The sequence below is a fragment of the Procambarus clarkii genome, chromosome 72 (assembly GCF_040958095.1).
Source record: "Procambarus clarkii isolate CNS0578487 chromosome 72, FALCON_Pclarkii_2.0, whole genome shotgun sequence".
NCBI lineage: Eukaryota > Metazoa > Arthropoda > Malacostraca > Decapoda > Cambaridae > Procambarus > Procambarus clarkii.
The window spans coordinates 6,459,243-6,481,779 of NC_091221.1; the positions used below are offsets into that span (position 1 = coordinate 6,459,243).

The window sequence follows — 22,537 nt, forward strand, 5'->3', positions numbered from 1 at the left end:
TCGTTCAACACCCCCCCCATCGTTCAACACCCCCCTCCTCGTTCAACACCCCCCCCCCTCCTCGTTCTTCCGAAAAACGACATAATTTTAATTGTCGTGACCCCGGAAGCTAACGGCTTCCGTCTGTCTGGGATTATATTGTTTTGGCGGATTACCGCGGCTGTAATCCTCCTCCTGCTCGTAAGAGGTGGATTTCCTTCGTCAGCTGATCTCCTTTGATAATGAATAAATCCACAAGGGCCGTGACGAGGATTCGAACCTGCGTCCCAGAGCATCTCCAAAGGATACCTGATGAACCAGGCATACGTCAGGCTGCGAGCAGCCGCGTCCAACAGCCTGGTTGATCAGTCCAGCAATCAGAAGGCCTGGTCAACGACCGGGCCGCGGGGACGCTAAGCCCCGGAAGCACCTCAAGGTAACCTCAAGGTAAGGGGGGGGTGGGGGGGGGTTGAGGATGGGCAAGACGATGGGTTTGAGTATGAGAATTCATACCTACAGTCGTCCTGAGCCTAACTTGAGGTATGAGGTGAACAGCAGAAGGCAACTCTGTTGTTGTTATAGATTCAGCTACTTTGAACAAGTTCCAAGTAGCACGGGCTATGGTGAGCCCGTAGTGGACTTACCTGGCACAGGAGCGGGGCAAGTAGCACGGGCTATGGTGAGCCCGTAGTGGACTTGGACAGCTCTAGGCCAGTGTGCTTATACAGCACATGGGAGGGATTTGGCTTCTGGGATATAATGACGACGTGAAGGTGTCTGATCACGAGACCATTGGGGGATCGAACGCTGACCTGCAAGAAGCGAGGCCGTCGCTCTGCCGACCACTTCAAGTGGTTGGCGTTGCGGCATGAAAAACTTACTCAGCCCAGTTATACAGTTTACGATGTCTGAAGTGAACATGATCTTGAATACAGGTGAGTGATGTGTGATAATTGTAGGTCATTGATGGTGATTACAGGCATTACTCCTCACCATGGGCGAGATTAGCCTGGTGGGGGTTATAGTGTGCGCCTATAACTTGCGTCTTGTCAAGATAATCGCAAGAAATTATCACTGCAAGTAGCGAAAGTAAATTGGCTTCGATTGTTGGGCAATTTTGTGTAGGTCGGAAGCTGTGTGTACGTGGCCTCCCCCCCCCCCATAGTCTTGAAGTTATCTTGAGATGATTTCGGGGCTTTTTCAGTGTCCCCGCGGCCCGGTCCTCGACCAGGCCTCCACCCCCCAGGAAGCAGCCCGTGACAGCTGACTAACTCCCAGGTACCTATTTTACTGCTAGGTAACAGGGGCAGAGTTTCTTTCACTCTATGCCCCACTTACCTAGCAGTAAAATAGGTACCTGGGTGTTAGTCAGCTGTCACGGGCTGCTTCCTGGGGGTGGAGGCCTGGTCGGGGACCGGGCCCCTGGCGTCCTGAACCTTGTCTCTCCTCCTGGACTCGTATTTTGCAGTTTTGGTGTTATGCTTGACAAGGTGGGGAGTCCATGCCGGTGCTGCATATTCCAGTGTTGGTCTAATATTGTGTAGACAGGGGCTGTGATTTAGGTTTCTAAACCATGTTCTAATGTTTGCTAGCGGCTCGTATGCTACTGACGGTGGTAGTGGCGGCTTGTGGGGGTGATGGCTTGTAGTAGCGGTGGTGGCTTGTGTGGGTGATGGCTTGTAGTAGTGGTGGCTTGTGGTGGTGGTGGTAGTGGCTTGTGGGTGTGCAGTGGTGGTGGTGGCAGCTTGTGGTGGTGGTGGCGGCTTGTGGGTGTGCAGTGGTGGTGGTGGCAGCTTGTGGTGGCGGCTTGTGGGTGTGCAGTGGTGGTGGTGGCAGCTTGTGGTGGTGGCGGCGGCTTGTGGGTGTGCAGTGGTGGTGGTGGCAGCTTGTGGTGGTGGTGGCGGCTTGTGGGTGTGCAGTGGTGGTGGTGGTGACCGACGTGAAGGAGAGGAGTTGCAGGTAAGAGCGGAGAGACCGCGGGTGCCCACTGACCAGCCGACTGAGATAATTGCTCGTCTTGCCCGCCTCTTTCACCTTTGCTTCCACCCTATCCCATCCTATCCACTCACTCTATCCCGACCTTTTTCCCCGCACCCTCTTCCCCCTGCCCTACCTCACCCAATCCCCCCTATTCTATCGCACCATTCCGCCTATTCAGTGTTTTGTATCGTAAACTATCACCCCCTAGACCCCAGTCACCCCCCAACTGGCACACACATCCACCCCTTCCCCCCCTCTCCCTCCCCTGCTGCTCACCTCTCCTTAACCTCTTCTCGTCCCCTATCCCATCCTTCCCGGGCCTGCACGCTCTGCAGTACCGCGCTGGGAGAGGTATTATTGCAAAGACGTCGGTGGGAAGGGTAGGTGGGTAGCGGGGGACCTGTGAAGTGGTCGTGGAAGGGGGGGAGACAGGTCTACCCACCACTGGGGACCCCCACCACTGGGGAACCCCCACCACTGGGGGACCCCCACCACTGGGAAGGAATGTCCCTTCTCTGACTTGTATTAGCTCCGTCATCACCTATCGTAGAGCTGCTGATCTCCAACATCTTTTGTCTGTGCCGTCTCACCCTTCACTCCCACCCTTACCCCGCCAGCCACACCCTTTTCACTAAGACAATGTGGTGCTGGGAAGGGTGTGGTGCTGGTAAGGATGTGGTGCTGGTAAGGGTGTTCCTGTGGCCGTCTAACATGGCGCCCCCGCCCTGGTGGAGGCGCCAGCCAGCCAGCCCTGCCTTTATTGTTGCGTCTTTTCCCATCAGGCAAAACATGCTCTAGTAACGTTTAGTTAACGTGTTGGACGTTGATTCATTGTTACTACAATGAGAGCTTCCCACGACGTTACACACCTGTCCTCACTAGTGACCATCAACACACCTGCCACACACACACACATCTGTCCTCAATAGTTCACGACGCTCCTCAAGCCTCGACCCACGACCAACACAACTACACATCGAATGAGTCTAATAATGCTAGAGTTGCCAGCCTCCTGTTATGGGTCGGTGGACACCCCGATATAATAATGTGGTCGCGAGTCGTACTAGATTGATAAAGATTAAGCCATGGCACGGGCATGAATAGCCCGTAAAGTCGTACTAGATGAAGGGTTGGCTAACCTATTTACGATTACAAAGCCAGTGTACCTCCAGTCCCCCTTCACCAGACGGTGGAAACTATAATAGGTCCACCATTTGGACCTATTAGGCACCAGCATGACCGTCCTGGTCACCAGTTTCGGTCCGTCCTGGACCATTCTCAAGTCGATTGTGAGATTGATCCAGGACGGACCGAAATGTCCTCGTCCCTTCACCGCCTAGTGTGTGGTCTGGTCTCCATACCCCTGTTATTTGGTTTCTAAATTCACACGGGGTATGGGAGCCCCTGGTTGATACCTGGTTGATGGGGTTCTGGGAGTTGTTCTACTCCCCAAGCCCGGCCCGAGGCCAGGCTTGACTTGTGAGAGTTTGGTCCACCAGGCTGTTGCTTGGAGCGGCCCGCAGGCCCACATACCCACCACAGCCCTGTTGGTCCAGCACTCCTTGGAGAAATAAATCTAGTTTCCTCTTGAAAATGTCCACGGTTGTTCCGGCAATATTTCTTATGCTTGCTGGGAGGACGTTGAACAACCGCGGACCTCTGATGTTTATACAGTGTATAAACCGGAGACAGTGTATACAGTCTCCGTGGTGTAGTGGTAAGACACTCGCCTGGCGTTCCGCGAGCGCTTTGTCATGGGTTCGTATCCTGGCCGGGGAGGATTTACTGGGCGCAAATCCTTAACTGTAGCCTCTGTTTAACGCAACAGTAAAATGTGTACTTGGTTGTAACAAGGATTCTTCGCGGCGGGGATCGTATTCCAGGGACCTGCCCGAAACGCTACGCGTACTAGTGGCTCTACAAGAATGTAACAACTCTTGTATATATCTCAAAAAAAAAAAAAAACACTGTGGGAAGGGTGTGTCAACCCCTGGTTTAGTACCCCTGCACCCTTTTATCACCCCCTAGCTAGGGGGTATCAAATTGGTACGTCAGAGTCCATTGTTTTCATTTTGAGATCGCCATCAGACTGTCGAGCAGTGACCAGGCTCCCTTGGTGGGGGCTTGCCGGCACGGGGAGGAGGGAAGAATGGTCCCTATACCTGGGTGGTGTAAGGGTGAGCGTCCCGGCGTCAAGGGAGCGGCGTCACATCTACCTTTTCCTCTGTAGGGGAGGATTATTCCTGCGTCTCACACGCACCTGTTGATGGTGGGGTCTTGTCACACCTGTTCCCCCGTCTACACAGCCTCTGCAGGTTCCTCTATTCGTAGAGAGCAGACTACGCATGGCTCTCGTGATGATGAAGATAAGCCACTCAAAAAGGTGGCACGGGCACGAATAGCCCGTAAGTGGTGGCCCTTTTGAGCCATTACCGGTATCAAGAGCTGATACTGGAGATCTGTGGAGGTGCGACTGCACCTTGCGTGACGGGAGATGACTCCCGAACCAAATGGTGACCAAATGGTGAATGTGTCCAAGATTGATGAAGATTAAGCCACCCAAAAGGTGGCACGGGCATGAATAGCCCGTAAGTGGTGGCCCTTTTGAGCCATTACCAGTATCAATAGAATGGCTCTCGTGAAGGCAGGTCCTATTTATACTCAACCACGATTATTATTTTACCTGACAATCGGTTACATAAACTAACAGACTAATATTTAGATTCCGTATTTATTTAGGGTTTTTCTGAATCTTAATGTGTATACTTTTGTGTCCATCGTTTCATGGTGTAGTTTGTGTTATGTTAAGCCCGCCATTAATATTACCCTCCTGTTGTTACATGTAAGGATAGTTGACATCTTGTAATTATCTTCAAATATTAACCAAGGCGACCAGAATGGTGTATGTGGGGGGGGGAGGGGTACTTGGGTAGGGGAGTGTGTGGGGGTTTGTGGGGGGGGGGGAATGGGTGACAGTATAGTGTGCCCTGGGGGGGGGGCCATACCTGATCAACCAGGCTGTGACTCGTACGTCAGACTGCGAGCAGCCGCGTCCAACAGCCTGGTTGATCAGTCCAGCAACCAGGAGGCCTGGTCGACGACCGGGCCGCGGGGACGCTAAGCCCCGGAAGCACCTCAAGGTAACCTCAAGGGGGGAGGGGGGTCCACCTCTCCCACTGCCAACACCCTCTTATCAACCTCTTCACTTGCTAAAACTAAAGTTCAGAGATGTGGCCAGATGTGTTGAATGGCATAACCAAATTATTCTTTTTTTTCGTCTGGAGCACCTGGTGTGTTAGTGGGTGTAGCGAGGAGACTTACTACCCAAGAGCAACACAACTGTGCGTTCTAGCATCAGGCATGACAAGCCACGTGCTTCGTGTATGTTATCGTCTTGAGCAACTTGTAAACGTCTCTCCAGACACACCACTTTCAGCTTCTCTCATTGATAGCTACATCAGCTGAAGACACTCGCGGGAATGACGGGAAGCCGAGTTTAGATTTAGGAAAGACTTGGGTAAATACTGGTTCAGTAACAGGGTTGTTGATTTGTGGAACCATTTACCGCGTAACGTGGTGGAGGTGGGGTCCCTCGATTGTTTCAAGCGCAGGTTGGACAAGTATATGAGTGGGATTGGGTGGTTATAAATAGGAGCTGCCTCGTATGGGCCAATAGGCCTTCTGCAGTTGCCTTTGTTCTTATGTTCTAATGTTCTTACACCGGCACACAGACTGGTGCTACTTTGATCAGTTAGATTGTTGCTTGCAGCAGCCTACAAATCTGTTGCAGCACGTGTTGGATCAACCAGGTTGTAAGAATTTGTAAAATTTTGTTACACAAATTTTGGTATATCTTGTAGGCTTATGCAGTGTTCTCTGATTATAATGTGGGTACACATTAATAAACCGGTTAACGTAACTAATTCATTAATGTGGAGTCCCTCGAGGTGGGTGGGGTCCCTCGATTGTTTCAAGCGTGGGTTGGACATGTATAAATTGGAAAAATTTAGATTTAGGAAAGACTTGGGTAAATACTGGTTCGGTAACAGGGTCGTTGATTTATGAAACCAATTGCCGCATAACGTGGTGGAGGTGGGGTCCCTCCATTGTTTCAAGCGTGGGTTGGACATGTATATGAGTGGGGTTGGGTTGTTATAAATAGGAGCTGCCTCGTATGGGCCAATAGGCCTTCTGCAGTTACCTTTGTTCTTATATATAGGGATGCGAAGCTTTGTTAGTTGTTTCCACCATTTGGTCACCACTTGGTCCGGGAGACATCTCCCGTCACGCAGGGTGCAGTTGCACCTCCACAGATCTCCAGTATCATCTTTTGATACTGGTAATGGCTCGAAAGGGCCACCACTTACGGGCTATTCATGCCCGTGCCACCTCTTGGGTGGCTTAATCTTCATCAATCAATCAATCTTTGTTAGTTGTATAAACCAACTTTGTGCAGGAGGCGGCCTGGTCCTGCGCTGCCAGGAGACCACCACATAATCTTGTCATCTCCGTGCTTTAGTGATTGAGCTTTAGCTCTTGGACTCTTTTTTTTCTAACCATTGGTTGTGTAATAATGTACAGACTCCCGACCTATTTTTCTCTATCGTATTTACTACAAACGAGTGTGTGTGTGGGGGGGGGGGGGGGTTTGTGTGTGTGTGTGTGTGTGGGTGTGTGTGTGTGTGTGTGTGTGTGTGGGTGGGTGGGTGAGTGTGGAGAAGTGGTGCCGGCGCCAGGGTCCCCATCCTTCCTGGTGCAGACGGGACCATCCATGCACAACACCACCACCCATATATTCCCATCTCTCTTATTTACAGACATAAACTTTGCATTGTCGCATCTTGTGTATAGATACTGAGGAACCCAAATGTGTGTGTACCCGTTGTTGGCGGCAGTAAGGGAGTTCCTCGTTATTATTATCACCGACTTTCCATTCCCTCATACTGGCTTCTCATATTCCCCTCACACACCTACGCCTCCCCCACTCACCAGTACTCGGCAACCATATAGGTGGGTGGGCAGGTGTGGCAGGCAGGTGTGGCACCAGTAGTGACTCTGGAGGCACTGGCCCACCACCTTGACTTTGAAACTTAACCTGAAATGCCTGCTGCTAGGAAGAGAAACGATTGAGGTGCCTATGAGGCGGGCTGTTGCCCTCACCACCAGGAAGATCATCCACGCCCGCCACACTGCGCTGCCTAGATGATAGTCGATGGAAAATAAGTTCCGCATTTTTTTTCCTGCAGTTTTTGTCATTCATTTGAGTGTGCAGGAGTGATGGAGGTAGCGGGTGTGTGCGCCTTACTGCGTGGCTAGGAGTGGCTCCCTCCTGGTGGTGGTGGCGGGGCGCTCAGGTCGACGACTGCTACTCCTATTTTCACCGTAATCATGGCGACAATCTGAGCGTGAAATTGTACAGTGTGGTTCCCCAGTGTGTGTACTCGCTTAGGTGTGCTTGCGGGGAGGTTGAGCTTTGGCTCTTTGGTCCCGCCTCTCGACCGGCAATCTACTGGTGTACAGATTCCTGAGCCTACTAGACTACCTTTTACTCCTGAACACACCCTCTGATTATTCTGCGCATTTGATGGTGCTACACAGCCTTCCCGGTTTGGTGCCTTCTTTTGATAATTACTTACTTACTCCTGAACAACTTTATACACTAACCTCATAAGCGAACCTCGGTATTGATTTGTTTATATCACAGCTTTGATTGTAAGTTATCTCAGACAATTTATGTTTTGGCTTTTTAATCTGTCGTAAGTGTTTAAAGTGTATTGGGTAAGTGTGTTAATGATATGTGTTGTGGTAGTGGAGATTACACTTCGCTACAGGGTAGTACTCGCCCTGCTGCCTGAGTGGTGTGTTCACCCCCCAGCTGACCACCTTCCCTGTCTCCTCCTTCAGGTGCTGTGGCATCTGGACATCTTCCGGCGGAGTTTCCGGGAGCTGAATGGCCACGCCTGCATGTCTGAGGCCTGCATCTTCTGCGCCCTCAAGGTGAGTCTCCTGGGCTAGTCTAGCCACCTTGTCTTGCTGTTCAGCTACCCTCTGTCCTCAGCCCCGTCTCCCTGTCCTCAGCCCCGTCTCCCTGTCCTCAGCCCCGTCTCCCTGTCCTCAGCCCCGTCTCCCTGTCCTCAGCCCTGTCTCCCTGTCCTCCCACCATAGTCCTCCACACCTTCACTACGATGCCTCGGGTTCCTTCACAAGTCTCATATCATACTTAAGAATATGCTGGCGAAGGACTTTTTTTTATCCTATTCTATCCTATTTTTCTTTTTTTTTATCATATCTTGAGATGATTTCGGGTCTTTTTAGTGTCCCCGCGGCCCGGTCCTCGACCAGGCCTCCACCCCCAGGAAGCAGCCCGTGACAGCTGACTAACACCCAGGTACCTATTTACTGCTAGATAACAGGGGCATAGGGTGAAAGAAACTGCCCATTCTTTCTCGCCGGCGCCCGGGATCGAACCCGGGACCACAGGAACATAAGTCCAGCGTGCTGTCCGCTCGGCCGACCGGCTCCTGTTTATATCAAGCCAAACTCATTCATATATATGTCTTATGCTTGAAACAATGCCGGGATCCACATCTATCATGTTACCGGGTAATTCACATCTCTATTTTAAGAATTCTGTTTTGAGTGAGATGGGGCACAGGGGAGGACTAGGCAAGGATTACCGATCCTCATGCTTGGCTAGTATACTGGGATGATGGGATAGGTACTAGCGATGTATATGGACACCTCAGTCATCATACGCAGCCACACACACGGGAGACATCTCCCGTCACGCAGGGTGCCCCCGCACCTCCACAGATCTCCAGTATCGTCTATTGATACTGGCAATGGCTCAAAAGGGCCACCACTTACGGGCTATTCATGCCCGTGCCACCTCTTGGGTGGCTTAATCTTCATCAATCAATCATCACAGCCAAACAGCTTGACCATGTCGTAGCTCAGTCGATTAAGGCAGCGTCTGGGATACTCCCGGACGTAGGTTCGAATCCTCGTCACGGCCCTTGTGGATTTGTTCAGCTCGACCTATAACTCTCATTCTGCTCTTGACCAGCAGTCACAGCTCCGCTCCTGTAAGTCCACTACGGGCTCACTATAGCCCGTGCTACTTGGAACCTTTTGTTCCCAGTAGCTGAATCTTAAACAACATTGACCTCTACGCACTATAAGCAAGCAATGTTAATTATCAGACCAGTACTCACTCAGGGTCAGCAGCGTTCAAGTGGGTAGGCCGAGAGCTGTAGAGGAGAAAGTAGGTCCCTGGTGCGGTGATGCTGTGTGTTGGCACCCCCCCCCCCCACCCTGGCACCCCCCCTTCTCACCCTCACTGGCACCCCCCACCCTGGCACCCAGACCCCCACAGCCTCGCCAGATCTGGTGTATACACAAGCCAATAATGTGTGTTCTAACCGCTTCCTGCTTAGCATCAAATATTATCAGAAGACAATGACCTGAGACGACCTCACTATCTTGGAGGTCCCCCGCCAGGGAGCCAGTCCTAAGTCTGTGAAGTCACAGCCAAGGTTCCCTACCCAGCCTCCGGCCCTTCTCAGATAACCATCTTCCGAACAAATTAAAATTTCAAGCCGTATTGGCTCCGATATGGTAGGGTGTGACCTGACCTCTTGTATGCCCAGCTTAGCGGCAGTCATCCTGGTTGTCGGATGACTTGTTAACTACATGCTTGAGTGAGATTTATTCTGCCCTCAACTAGCTGACTATTATTAATTAGCTGAGCTCAACTAGCTGGCTATTCATAGTTTCTCATCCACGCACGGCAACAAGGGAGCCGGTCGGCCGAGCGGACAGCACGCTGGACTTGTGATCCTGGGTTCGATCCCAGGCGCCGGCGAGAAACAATGGGCAGAGTTTCTTTCACCCTATGCCCCTGTTACCTAGCAGTAAAATAGGTACCTGGGTGTTAGTCAGCTGTCACGGGCTGCTTCCTGGGGGTGGAGGCCTGGTCGAGGACCGGGCCGCAGGGACACTAAGGCCCGAAATCATCTCAAGATAACCTCAAGATAAGAGGATAGGTTAGGCTAGTATTTTAGGGTTAATGGTGCGCCTGTCGTAGTGGGCAGTGTGTGTGCGATGCCATAGTCCCCACATACATTATACCCGGTAGAACACACCGGTGGTCGCAAGGATTAAGATTATATTCGAATTAACTCATTCCTTCGCATTTCTACAAATTGTCCTCTTGTTGGTAAGTCCCACGAACTTCGAGGAGAGGTTTTGGCAGCCTGGGTGGGCAGCCTGGGTGGGCAGCCTGGGTGGGCAGCCTGGGTGGGCAGCCTGGGTGGGCAGCCTGGGTGTTCAAGAGAGAACTGGATAAGCACCTCCAAAGGATACCTGATCAACCAGGCTGTGACTCATACGTCAGGCTGCGAGCAGCCGCGTCTAACAGCCTGGTTGATCAGTCCAGCAACCAGGAGGCCTGGTCGACGACCGGGCCGCGGGGACACTGAGCCCCGGAAGCACCTCAAGGTAACTTCAAGGCAAGCCAGAGTCACGTTTGATAATATTGTGTTCAAATGTTCGCTTTCCATTTTGCTTGTAAAACAGAATTCGGGGGAATGTAAGCAGTAGCGTGAGTGAGCAAGCAGCCAGGGATGTGATTCAGCACCGCTCCTGTGCCAGGTAAGTTACGGGCTCGCCATAGCCCGTGCTACTTGCCCCGCTCCTGTGCCAGGAAAGTTACGGGCTCACCATAGCCCGTGCTACTTGCCCCGCTCCTGTGCCAGGTAAGTTACGGGCTCACCATAGCCCGTGCTACTTGGAACTTGTTCCGAGTAGCTGAATCTATAACAGCAGCAGTCAGGGATGCGCTGGTATTCTAAGACAGTAATCACTGGAAAACTGTACAGGTTCTCACGTCATTTAGAACGAGCCTTAGTCCAGTGTGTTTACTTCGTACGGGGGAGTGGCGTAGATACAACTTTGAACACTCGAATCAACAACGGGCTCGCCATAGCCCGTGCTACTTGGAACTTTTTGTTCCCAGTAGCGAATCTTAAACAACAACAAACTCAAATCAAAAGAGAACGTGCTTCAACATGGGTGGTGCGGGTGTGGCCCAGCAGGTGTGGTGCGGGTGTGGCCCAGCAGGTGTGGTGAGGGTGTGGCCCAGCAGGTGTGGTGCGGGTGTGGCCCAGCAGGTGTGGTAAGGGTGTGGCCCAGCAGGTGTGATGTGGGGGGTAAGAGGAGTGGCCACACCCTGGCCAGCCACTACAATGAACCTACCACCGTGGTAATGTGGTTCTGACACGCTAGCCAATCACATCATGTTTTCATTCATAATGTGGACACCAGTTGAAGGTGGGGGGAGGGGGGGCAGGTGGGCAGTTTCTCCAGCTCTTGGCGGGAATATTAAGGTAGTAGATGTGGTTTGTGTATGTGTGTGTGGGGGGGGGGAACTGCCCCTTCTTGGCCATGGGTATGTGGGGGGGGGGGAACTGCCCCTTCTAGGTCATAACGACAATTACAGCCTCACTAACTTTGCATTACCAGCCTCGTTATCTTCGTAACAATGTGTTTTAATATTTGGTATTTAAAAACTGAATGTTTTAAACATCGCGACAGTGCCCTGGATGTGTGCCAGGTTGAGGCACGGGTCCGCACGGGGTCAACAAAGAATCTCATGTGTGCAGCCGCGTCCAACAGCCTGGTTGACCAGTCCAGTAACCAGCAGGCCTGGTCCAGGACCGGGCCGCGGAGACGCTAAGGCCCGAAATCATCTCAAGATAAGGTTTTACCACTCATGGCAAAGTAGATATGAAAATAAATAAGATTCACGTGGATAAATCTACAAGGGCCGTGACGAGGGTTCGAACCTGAATTAACGTGGAATTGTCAACGTGTACACATCATTATCTATGTGTAGCGCGGTTGACGTCACTATGTATTAGCTGCCATAGAGAAAATCCGTAGGAGCTGTGATGAGGATTCGAATCTATGGGCTTGGTATTAGCTGTCGCAGATTTGAAGACGGAACAGGAGTGAGAAAATCGCAAGAAAAGCAGGCTTAGTATGTCATTTGGGCCTCTACTCTCACCAGTGTGTGGAGGCCAGGGGCCAGATTCACGAAAGCACTTACGCAAGCACTTACGAACCTGTACATCTTCAGTTGCTACCATCGCTAGTCTAAAGCAGGCGCCATATTTGCCTGCCTGAGCCTTCCCTGCAGCCTTAAGCACCAAGATTTAACCAAGTATTACTAATTTTTTCTTTACACACTGTTTTACAGCGCCAACCCGCTCGTAAGCCTTGTATGGGCTACGAGTAAGCCAGTTTAGCTCGCTGAATTTTATCTTGCGTGACAAGTCTGTGGCTGGACAAAGCCATCCGTAAGGACAAGACTGAGAGTGTAGTCTGTGGCTGGACAAAGCCATAGTAAGGACAAGACTGAGAGTGTAGTCTGTGGCTGGACAAAGCCATAGTAAGGACAAGACCGAGAGTGTAGTCTGTGGCTGGACAAAGCCATAGTAAGGACAAGACCGAGAGTGTAGTCTGTGGCTGGACAAAGCCATAGTAAGGACAAGACTGAGAGTGTACTCTGTGGCTGGACAAAGCCATAGTAAGGACAAGACTGAGAGTGTAGTCTGTGGCTGGACAAAGCCATAGTAAGGACAAGACTGAGAGTGTACTCTGTGGCTGGACAAAGCCAGTCACAAGACATAAGTCAAGTCCAAGACACGGGAGAAGAAAGCCTGTGGGGGCCACACTTCCTAGATGCCAAGTGACCTCCAAACGTCCGGAGACGCGGGAGCGTCAGTGGCGTAACCACCAGGGAACACCCGGAGAAATTTCGGCTCATTTACATCCGCATTTAAAGGTGGAAGTGGCTGGTGCCGTCTTCCCGAGTGAGGCGGTCATGAGAGGAGAGAGAAACATCTGGTTGGATCACTTCTTGCTTACCGTTGATTTCTCCCTAGAGATCTTTTTTGTGCACCTTGCTTAGCGGGGATCCTGGCACGCGTTCCTTACTGCGTGGAGTGCTATCTTGAGGTTATCTTGAGATGATTTCGGGGCTTTAGTGCCCCCGCGGCCCGGTCCTCGACCAGGCCTCCACCCCCAGGAAGCAGCCCGTGATAGCTGACTAACACCCACGTACCTATTTTACTGCTAGGTAACAGGGGCATAGGGTGAAAGAAACTCTGCCCATTGTTTCTCGCCGGCGCCTGGGATCTAACCCAGGACCACAGGATCACAAGTCCAGCGTGCTGTCCGCTCGGCCGACCGGCTCGACGTGCTTGAGGTAGCTTACTGTGATGACTCTGGTAGCTCCAGTAAAGCCATTGGTAGCTCCAGTAAAGCCATTGGTAGCTCCAGTAAAGCCATTGGTAGCTTCAGTAAAGCCATTGGTAGCTCCAGTAAAGCCATTGGTAGCTCCAGTAAAGCCATTGGTAGCTTCAGTAAACTGCCAGTTGCATCTCTTGCATAGTGAGACTCAGTATACCTGGAAGATGGTGTGAATAGGGGTAAGGTGCAGCCAGTGGTACTTGGAGACTTGTGAATGACCTTCATTATTCCTCCTGGCCTGCCGCCACACTATTCCCCCTGGCCTGCCGCCACACTATTCCTCCTGGCCTGCCGCCACATTATTCCTCCTGGCCTGCCGCCACACTATTCCTCCTGGCCTGCCGCCACATTATTCCTCCTGGCCTGCCGCCACACTATTCCTCCTGGCCTGCCGCCACACTATTCCTCCTGGCCTGCCGCCACACTATTCCTCCTGGCCTGCCGCCACATTATTCCTCCTGGCCTGCCGCCACATTATTCCTCCTGGCCTGCCGCCACACTATTCCTCCTGGCCTGCCGCCACACTATTCCTCCTGGCCTGCCGCCACACTATTCCTCCTGGCCTGCCGCCACACTATTCCTCCTGGCCTGCCGCCACACTATTCCTCCTGGCCTGCCGCCACACTATTCCTCCTGGCCTGCCGCCACACTATTCCTCCTGGCCTGCCGCCACACTATTCCTCCTGGCCTGCCGCCACACTATTCCTCCTGGCCTGCCGCCACACTATTCCTCCTGGCCTGCCGCCACACTATTCCTCCTGGCCTGCCGCCACACTATTCCTCCTGGCCTGCCGCCACACTATTCCTCCTGGCCTGCCGCCACACTATTCCTCCTGGCCTGCCGCCACATTATTCCTCCTGGCCTGCCGCCACACTATTCCTCCTGGCCTGCCGCCACACTATTCCTCCTGGCCTGCCGCCACACTATTCCTCCTGGCCTGCCGCCACACTATTCCCCCTGGCCTGCCGCCACACTATTCCCCCTGGCCTAAGGTCCCCTGGCTTAAGGCCTGAACATTAGAGGAACATCCTTATTCCTTAAGCAGATGGTGTAATTCCTATCTCCTTAAATCACGCAAGAGAAGTTATTGTTGTTATAGATTCAGCTACTCGGAACAAGTTCTAAGTAGCACGGGCTATGGTGAGCCCGTAGTGGACTTACCTGGCACAGGAGCGGGCCAAGTAGCACGGGCTATGGTGAGCCCGTAACTTACCTGGCACAGGAGCGGGGCAAGTAGCACGGGCTATGGTGAACCCGTAACTTACCTGGCACAGGACTGGCACAGGAGCGGGGCAAGTAGCACGGGCTATGGTGAGCCCGTAGTGGACTTACCTGGCACAGGAGCGGGGCAAGTAGCACGGGCTATGGTGAGCCCGTAGTGGACTTACCTGGCACAGGAGCAGTGCGGAATCTGAATTGCACGCAAGAGAATGTTGTTGTTTCAGATTTAGCTACTGAGAACGAAGAGTCCGTGTAGCACGGGCTATGGTGAGCCCGTAAGACCGCAAGAGAAACCTCGCTATGTTTATATACAACCTCGGAGGTGATTACGCTGGCGAAACGGAAGTTAACTGGGCCAGACGCTGTGAGGCGAGGGTCAGGAATGGATTGTAGCTGGCATTGAACGGGGTGGGGGGGAGGGGGGGGGCGTTGAAGCTAATATGGCATTGAACGGGGGGAGGGGGGGCCAGGTAGGCACAGGTGGAAGGGGGGGGGAAGAGATGGGGGTTGGCATGCGGGGAGTTGGTCAGGTGGCCGGGGGCCGCGTCTGGGCTTTCATTCAGTGCCGCTGTGAGGAATTCTGGGCCGCCTGGCCTGCCTCCACAGCACCACCTGTGTTACTCCACACCACCTGTGTCACTCCACACCACCTGTCGCCTCACACAGGTGGTGGGGTGGCGGCAGCGTGGGGCCAGATGAGTAAGAGACCATCCACTACGTGTTCACTATTCCCGAGCTCCTTAACATTCAGTGCGCATGTAGCATCGTGTGTGTATTATACATGATAACCCATTGTAGCTAATTCTAATGGACGCTAGTAGCTCTGCCCCTCCATGTGTAGTTTATTTACTACGTCAAGCTCCAGCAAAACGTGTTTTCTCAGGCGAGAGGCGCCGTGTTTCCTGTTTTACTGTGACCTGAGTGTGTCGCGGCAAGAGTAAGGTGCTGAGGTGTACAGTAGCGAGAGTCACTGGGCGGCCCCTGGTCCTGGGAGGGTTATCTTCAGGTTATCTTGAGATGATTTCGGGGCTTTAGTGTCCCCGCGGCCCGGTCCTCGACCAGGCCTCCACCCCCAGGAAGCAGCCCGTGACAGCTGACTAACACCCAGGTACCTATTTTACTGCTAGGTAACAGGGGCATAGGGTGAAAGAAACTCTGCCCAATGTTTCTCGCCGGCGCCTAGGATCGAACCCAGGATCACAAGTCCAGCGTGCTGTCCGCTCGGCCGACCGGCTCCCCAATTGTGACCCGAGTGAGTCGCTGGCAAGAGTAAGGCGGCCCGTGGTCGCGCTGGGCGGGCCGCTGCACCGTCAACTTGGCAGCACGCCAGCCCGCCAATTCTTCCCGCCAAAACTACTGCGTTGTGCGACGATAGTAAGTTCTGGCGGGAATAAATATACTTTAGTTAAACCTTTAAACCAAAAAGACATTTATTATATTTTGGTTAACACAATAAATGTCTCTTTTTTTTTTTAAACATTAGAAGTCTGGATTTAAAGTCGTATCATGTCTTCCTAACACAGCCACGCTCCTGTGCCAGGTCAGTCCACTACGGGCTCGCCATAAACCGTGCTACTTGGAACGTTTTGTTCCCAGTAGCTCAATCTAGGACAAGCAACAGTGTTCCCAACAGTGAAGGGAGACTACAACCGCTGATGTTTGAGCGAGGCGATATTTACTAACACATCGCTGGAGCCATATTGGCGTGAGCAGACGCCGCCCAGGTGTGGTATTGTGACTTATGGTGAGAGTGCAGAAGGGTGGAAAGTGCGTGTGGTATAGGCAGCGGTGGCCATTGCACCTTGTAAAACTTTATACACTAACCTGTTCCTTAGTCTGACTTCACTCCCAATCCTGTTCTTGTACACGTGTGTGTGTGTGTGTGTGTGTGTGTGTGTGTGTGTGTGTGTGTGTGTGTGTGTGTGTGTGTGTGTGTATACTCATCTATTTGTGCTTGCGGGGGTTGAGCTCTGGCTCTTTGGTCCCGCCTCTCAACTGTCAATTAACTGGTGTACAGATTCCTGAGCCTGTAATTCCTGTGTGTGTGTGTGTGTTTGTGTGTTTACTATTTGTGCCTGCAGGATCGAGCTGCTGGCTCTTGGGCCCCGCCTTTCTAACCGTTGGTTGTCTAAAGTACTGACAGTCGACCTCTATTTTTCCTCCATCATATCAACTACAAATATTTCTCCTAAACACACATCCCTAGGATGCAGCCCGTGGCGGCTGTCTACTCCCAGGTACCTATTTACTGCTTGGTGAACAGTGGCATTAGGTGAAAGAAACTGCCCATTTGTTTCTCCCTCGGCCGGGAATCGATCCCGGGCCCACAGGACTACCACCCCAGAGCAGTCCAATCGCCCGCCAGGCGTGTGTATCTTTATCTTGAGATGATTTCGGGGCTTTAGTGTCCCCGCGGCCCGGTCCTCGACGAGGCCTCCACCCCCAGGAAGCAGCCCGTGACAGCTGACTAACACCCAGGTACCTATTTTACTGCTAGGTAACAGGGCGCATAGGGTGAAAGAAACTCTGCCCATTGTTTCTCACCGGCGCCTGGGATCGAACCCGGGACCACAGGATCACAAGTCCAGTGTGCTGTCCGCTCGGCCGACCGGCTGTGTAGTGTTAATCAGTGTTACAGCAAATCAACAATCACTGGACTGGGAATGCCTCCCCTATTCATCAACTAATTAAACATTTTGAGGGCTGTAGTAACCTGTCGGTTACCCACAAGGTAACTCGTGGGAGCCGGTCGGCCGAGCGGACAGCACGCTGGACTTGTGATCCTGTGGTTCCGGGTTCGATCCCGGGCGCCGGCGAGAAACAATGGGCAGAGTTTCTTTCACCCCATGCCCCTGTTACCTAGCAGTAAAATAGGTACCTGGGTGTTAGTCAGCTGTCACGGGCTGCTTCCTGGGGGTGGAGGCCTGGTTGAGGACCGGGCCGCTGGGACACTAAAGCCCCGAAATCATCTCAAGATAACCGGTTTGGTGTGATGTGATATGAGAGGTGAATGAAAGTGTTGTGGGGAGAGAGACACGCTCATGTTGTTATATTAGCTACTTGGAACAAGTTCCAAGTAGCACGGGCTATGGCGAGCCCGTAACTTACCTGGCACAGGAGCGGGGCAAGTAGCACGGGCTATGGTGAGCCCGTAACTTACCTGGCACAGGAGCGGGGCAAGTAGCACGGGCTATGGTGAGCCCGTAACTTACCTGGCACAGGAGCGGGGCAAGTAGCACGGGCTATGGTGAGCCCGTAACTTACCTGACACAGGAGCGGCGCAAGTAGCACGGGCTATGGTGAGCCCGTAACTTACCTGGCACAGGAGCGGTGCTGAATGTGCTGTGAGAGACGCCAGTGGAAGAGCTCTTGTAACTTGAGTGTGTCGAGATGAAGCACATGTGGGCGACGGTGTTGACACTTGACACAGGTTGATCCGTTGTTTACACTCAGGGTGGAGTGTGTATGTTGTGTGTGTGGCGCCGAGTGTGTGCTGTGTGAGCCACGGTGTGCACTTTGTGTGGTGGGTCTGTATACCCAGGACATGCCATCTATCCTCTACTCGTGACGGCTAACTAGCCGTGACCACCTGTGTGTCTCTGGCATGTCCTGTGTGCGCGCCTTGTAGTGCTCTCGATATAATGATATAGATATATGATATAATGATATGATATATGGCCAGATATGATGTGTGTGTAGATCAGTCATTTTCGGTACCTTTCAGTCGTTTATTATTGTACACTGAAGGGAGGGTTCAGGGAGTTGCTCTACTTCCCGAGCCCGGCCTGAGGCCAGGCTCCACTGATAACTTGGTCCAACAGGCTGTTGCTTGGAATCTTGTATCTGTTAGTCTCCTCCATTTCCCACTTACGTCGACAAATCTGCCGTTGTCGTCTCGACCCAAGTCTCGTAGCATCTTTTGATTGTTGCTGCCGAAGACGGCTAGTTTATTGTGCACCCCATACTCATCCTGTGAGCGGTAGCGCAAAAAGCATTACAAAGGGCACAAAAGGTCTATATCAGACCTCATCTTAGATTATTACATAAACAATTTCATCTATCCTTCATCTTGTATATCTGTATCCGCCTCTCTACTGTTTACTACCCCCACCCCACACACACACACCCCAGGAAGCAGCCCGTGACAGCTGACTAACTCCCAGGTATCTATTTACTACTAGGTAACAGGGGTATTCAGGGTGAAAGAAACTTTACCCATTTGTTTCTGCCTGGTGCGGGAATCGAACCCGCGCCACAGAATTGCGAGTCCTGCGCGCTATCCACCAGGCTACCAGGCTCCTACCAGGTAGGTGTGTGTGTGTGTGTGTGTGTGTGTGTGTGTGTGTGTGTGTGTGTGTGTGTACTCGCCTAATTGTGCTTGCGGGGGTTGAGCTTTGGCTCTTTGGTCCCGCCTCTCAACCGTCAATCAACTGGTGTACAGGTTCCTGAGCCTCTTGGGCTCTTGGGTAGGTTGTGTGTGTGTGTGTGTGTGTGTGTGTGTGTGTGTGTGTGTGTGTGTGTGTGTGTGTGAGAGAGATCCAAGGCCTTACACACCGGACTAAAAATACTCGGCTTGGCATGTGATGAATGCATACAAGGTGCCAGAATTCTAAACACGCTTCCATCAGAGAGAGTTCCAATACATTACCAGCTCCCGTCACATACCTGGTGAGTGCTGCTGCACCAGCCCGACCTCCCGAAGGTGACCCAACGTCAAGAAATGGTCGTATTAAAGTGCCCTTGTCCTAACGTACCAGAGAACCCAAAACAGAGAACGGGATATTGTCAACTTCGTGAGCCGCTTCCATTTTCTAGTACGAAGATTTTTTGGTCTTTAGATAAGTGTGTACGTCAAATGTGACGTTTTATTAAGGCTGAGCAGCTCTTGCCTGACGTCTGGGTACGGCTGCTTCTTGCATGTGGGAAGTCTTACCTTCAGGAAGGATAGTACCAGCCAAGTCTTACCTTCAGGTAGGATAGTACGTGCCAAGTCTTACGGGAGGTAGCGTGGTGGTGGTGGTGTCCGACCCAGTTCCACAGATAATGACTTATGCCTCAGTACTGACGCTGTTTTCAGAATCTATTGGATCAACGCCCTCCACAACCCTCTCTCCGTCTCCACTATGCCTTGCACGATGTCTCTCTGTATTGTTTACCGTCACCATTGGTGATCATCCCAGGGACCTGACGATGGTGGAACATGATAACACTTGACTAAGTGTCATAGTCTTGTTTGTAACTAGCTCATCAAGATTGTAACTTGCTTAGCTAAATGAATTGTGGGGTTCAGTCCCTGAGCCCATTATGTGCCTCTGTAACCCTTTCCACTACCGCCCACAAGATGGGTATGGGGTGCATAATAAATGAACTAAACTAACTCTTGAGGGCCTCACAGAAGTCGCGAGTGCGGCTTCCTCTTGTTTACATTCTTTACACTCTTCAGTTTTTGTACTGTAACCGAGCTATTGCAGCATTTGTAGACAATTTATGAAAACTATCTTTGGTGAAGAAATCCAGCTTTGTTGAATGTGTTTACGGTAGCCGGTCGGCCGAGCGGACAGCACGCTGGACTTGTGATCCTGGGGCCCTGGGTTCGATCCCAATCGCCGGCGAGAAACAATGGGTAGAGTTTTTTTCACCCTATGCCCCTGTTACCTAGCAGTAAAATAGGTACTTGGGAGTTAGTCAGCTGTCACGGGCTGCTTCCTGGGGGTGGAGGCCTGGTCGAGGACCGGGCCGCAGGGACACTAAAAAAGCCCCGAAACCATCTCAAGATAACCTCAAGGTATTTTCTCTCCCTCGCTTTACTATAAAGTTGAACCTCTTATAACGTGTTAACAGCCAAGGATCAAGGATTGAACCTTGCAGAACCCCGCGTGATGTACGTCTCGCGACGACCCTTCATGCTGATGGACTGAGTTATCTCTAGAAAGGTTCTTCATTTTTTTTAATAATCACAGCCATCCTAGCTCCTCCTCCCTGACCTGTGCCAGTGTGTATCCACCAGCTGGATGACTGCCACTGTAGCAGCCTCTCCAGCAGCGACTATTTTAACACCTATTACAGTTGAGAGGCGGGCCCAAAGAGCCGAAGCTCAACCCCCGCAAGCACAACTAGGTGAGTAAATGGCACTTTCACCAATGACTATCAACAGCATCCCTCACCATACTCAAGAACAGCCAGTACCAGTAGACAAGAGAGTCTACTGTAGACGCTATAGTGTGTACTCACTCACCTAGTTGTGTTTGCGGGGGTTGAGCTCTGGCTCTTTGGGCCCGCCTCTCAACCGCCAGTCAACTGGTGTACAGGTTCCTGAGCCTATTGGGCTCTATCATATCTACACTTGAAACTGTGTATGGAGTCAGCCTCCACCACATCACTGCCTAATGCATTCCATTTACTAACTACTCTTGACACTGAAAAAGTTCTTTCTAATGTGTGTGTGTGTGTGTGTGTGTGTGTGTGTGTGTGTGTGTGTGTGTGTGTGGAGCAGGGAGGGTGTACTGAGGGGGGACAGGAAGATCACGGGCTACGATATAGGCTCCGGGAACCGGTTCTTCCTGCTCCATTCCACCAGCGACAAGAACCCGCCTGACCGCCTGTTTAACGCAGCCAGCTACCACAGGCAAGTTCCTCCTACCACACGCCACAAATTGACGAGCTGCCACTCCCACCACCTCACTATTGCCCTGGTACGGATCATGCAAGCGATGAGTCACTATAACGTGGCTGAAGATACGATACCCAAAACTCATCTATATTCATCTGGTGCCCTGGTGCCCTATATTCATCATTGCCCTGGTACGGATCTTGTAAGCGATGAGCCACTATAACGTGGCTGAAGATACGATACCCAAAACTCATCATCTATATTCATCTTCTTGCAAGGATGCGTGAGGGTATATCTGAAATGAGATGCATAAGCTTAGGACCCGTCAAGGAATATCGCTAGAAGAAAACTGTTTCTCTCTTATTTCTTCTGGCAAACTTACCTGGTCGATTTCAATATACAATTTTGATAATGTATGAAGAATGAATAAGGTCTTTTCCGCTCCTCCCAAGATGACAATTTTATCTTTCGCCGTACGGCTTCCCTAGATTGGTCCTTCATATGTAAATACCTTTTTTGTTGGCTACTAAACTGGGAAGGAGAGTCGCTTACACACACTCATGGGGGGACATGATCACCACATTCAAGATTCTCAAGGGAATCGACAGGGTTGATAAAGACAGTCTATTTAACACAAGGGGCACACGCACTAGGGGACACAGGTGGAAACTGAGTGCCCAAATGAGCCACAGAGATATTAGAAAGAACTTTTTTAGTGTCAGAGTGGTTGACAAATGGAATGCATTAGGCAGTGATGTGGTAGAAGCTGACTCCAAACACAGTTTCAAGTGTAGATATGACAGAGCCCAATAGGCTCGGGAACCTGTACACCAGTTGACTGACGGTTGAGAGGCGGGCCCAAAGAGCCAGAGCTCAACCCCCGCAAGCACAACTAGGTGAGTACACACACACACACAGGTTGAGTGTGTATTGTTGTGGTCATGTAACAATATCTTTCAGAACAAAAGAGACTTTTCAGCTAGCATTATTAAAGACCTTGTTAGGTAGAACCGCAGTGTTCGGGTCATTTAGATGAACTGGTCAACTGGAGCGACGTTCGAGGTTTCTCTACATGAACCAACAATTGGATAGTTGGATGACTTGGTTCATCCGCAGAAAGAAACAATTCTAGGTTATACCTTACTACATGTGTACTAGACTAGAGCCAAGGAAAATCTTCTAGTAGACAAGCTTCCGCTAGCGCTCAAGCTGCCGCCAGCGCTCAAGCTGCCGCCAGCGCTCAAGCGTCTTACAGAGGTCGTCTGCTCAAGTCATGCGCAGCTTAGTGCATATTTTTCTTTATAAATAAATAATAGAGCTAAGAGAGCTGATGATAACTTCACAAGAGGTGATGATAACTTCACAAGGTGATGATAACTTCACAAGAGGTGATGATAACTTCACAAGAGGTGATGATAACTTCACAAGAGGTG

The 22,537-nt window shown here is 51.5% G+C and overlaps 1 protein-coding gene across 3 annotated transcripts in view; it reads left to right on the forward strand.

Annotated features, from left to right (window-relative positions):
• Window positions 1–22,537, forward strand: part of ec (echinus) — a 292,962-nt gene that overhangs the window by 221,061 nt on the left and 49,364 nt on the right. For all 3 annotated transcript variants that reach the window (XM_045767592.2, XM_069312385.1, XM_045767593.2), the window contains one exon: window positions 7,864–7,956. In XM_045767592.2, the coding sequence (XP_045623548.1) occupies window positions 7,864–7,956 (93 nt within the window). The remainder of the gene's footprint in view (window positions 1–7,863; window positions 7,957–22,537) is intronic.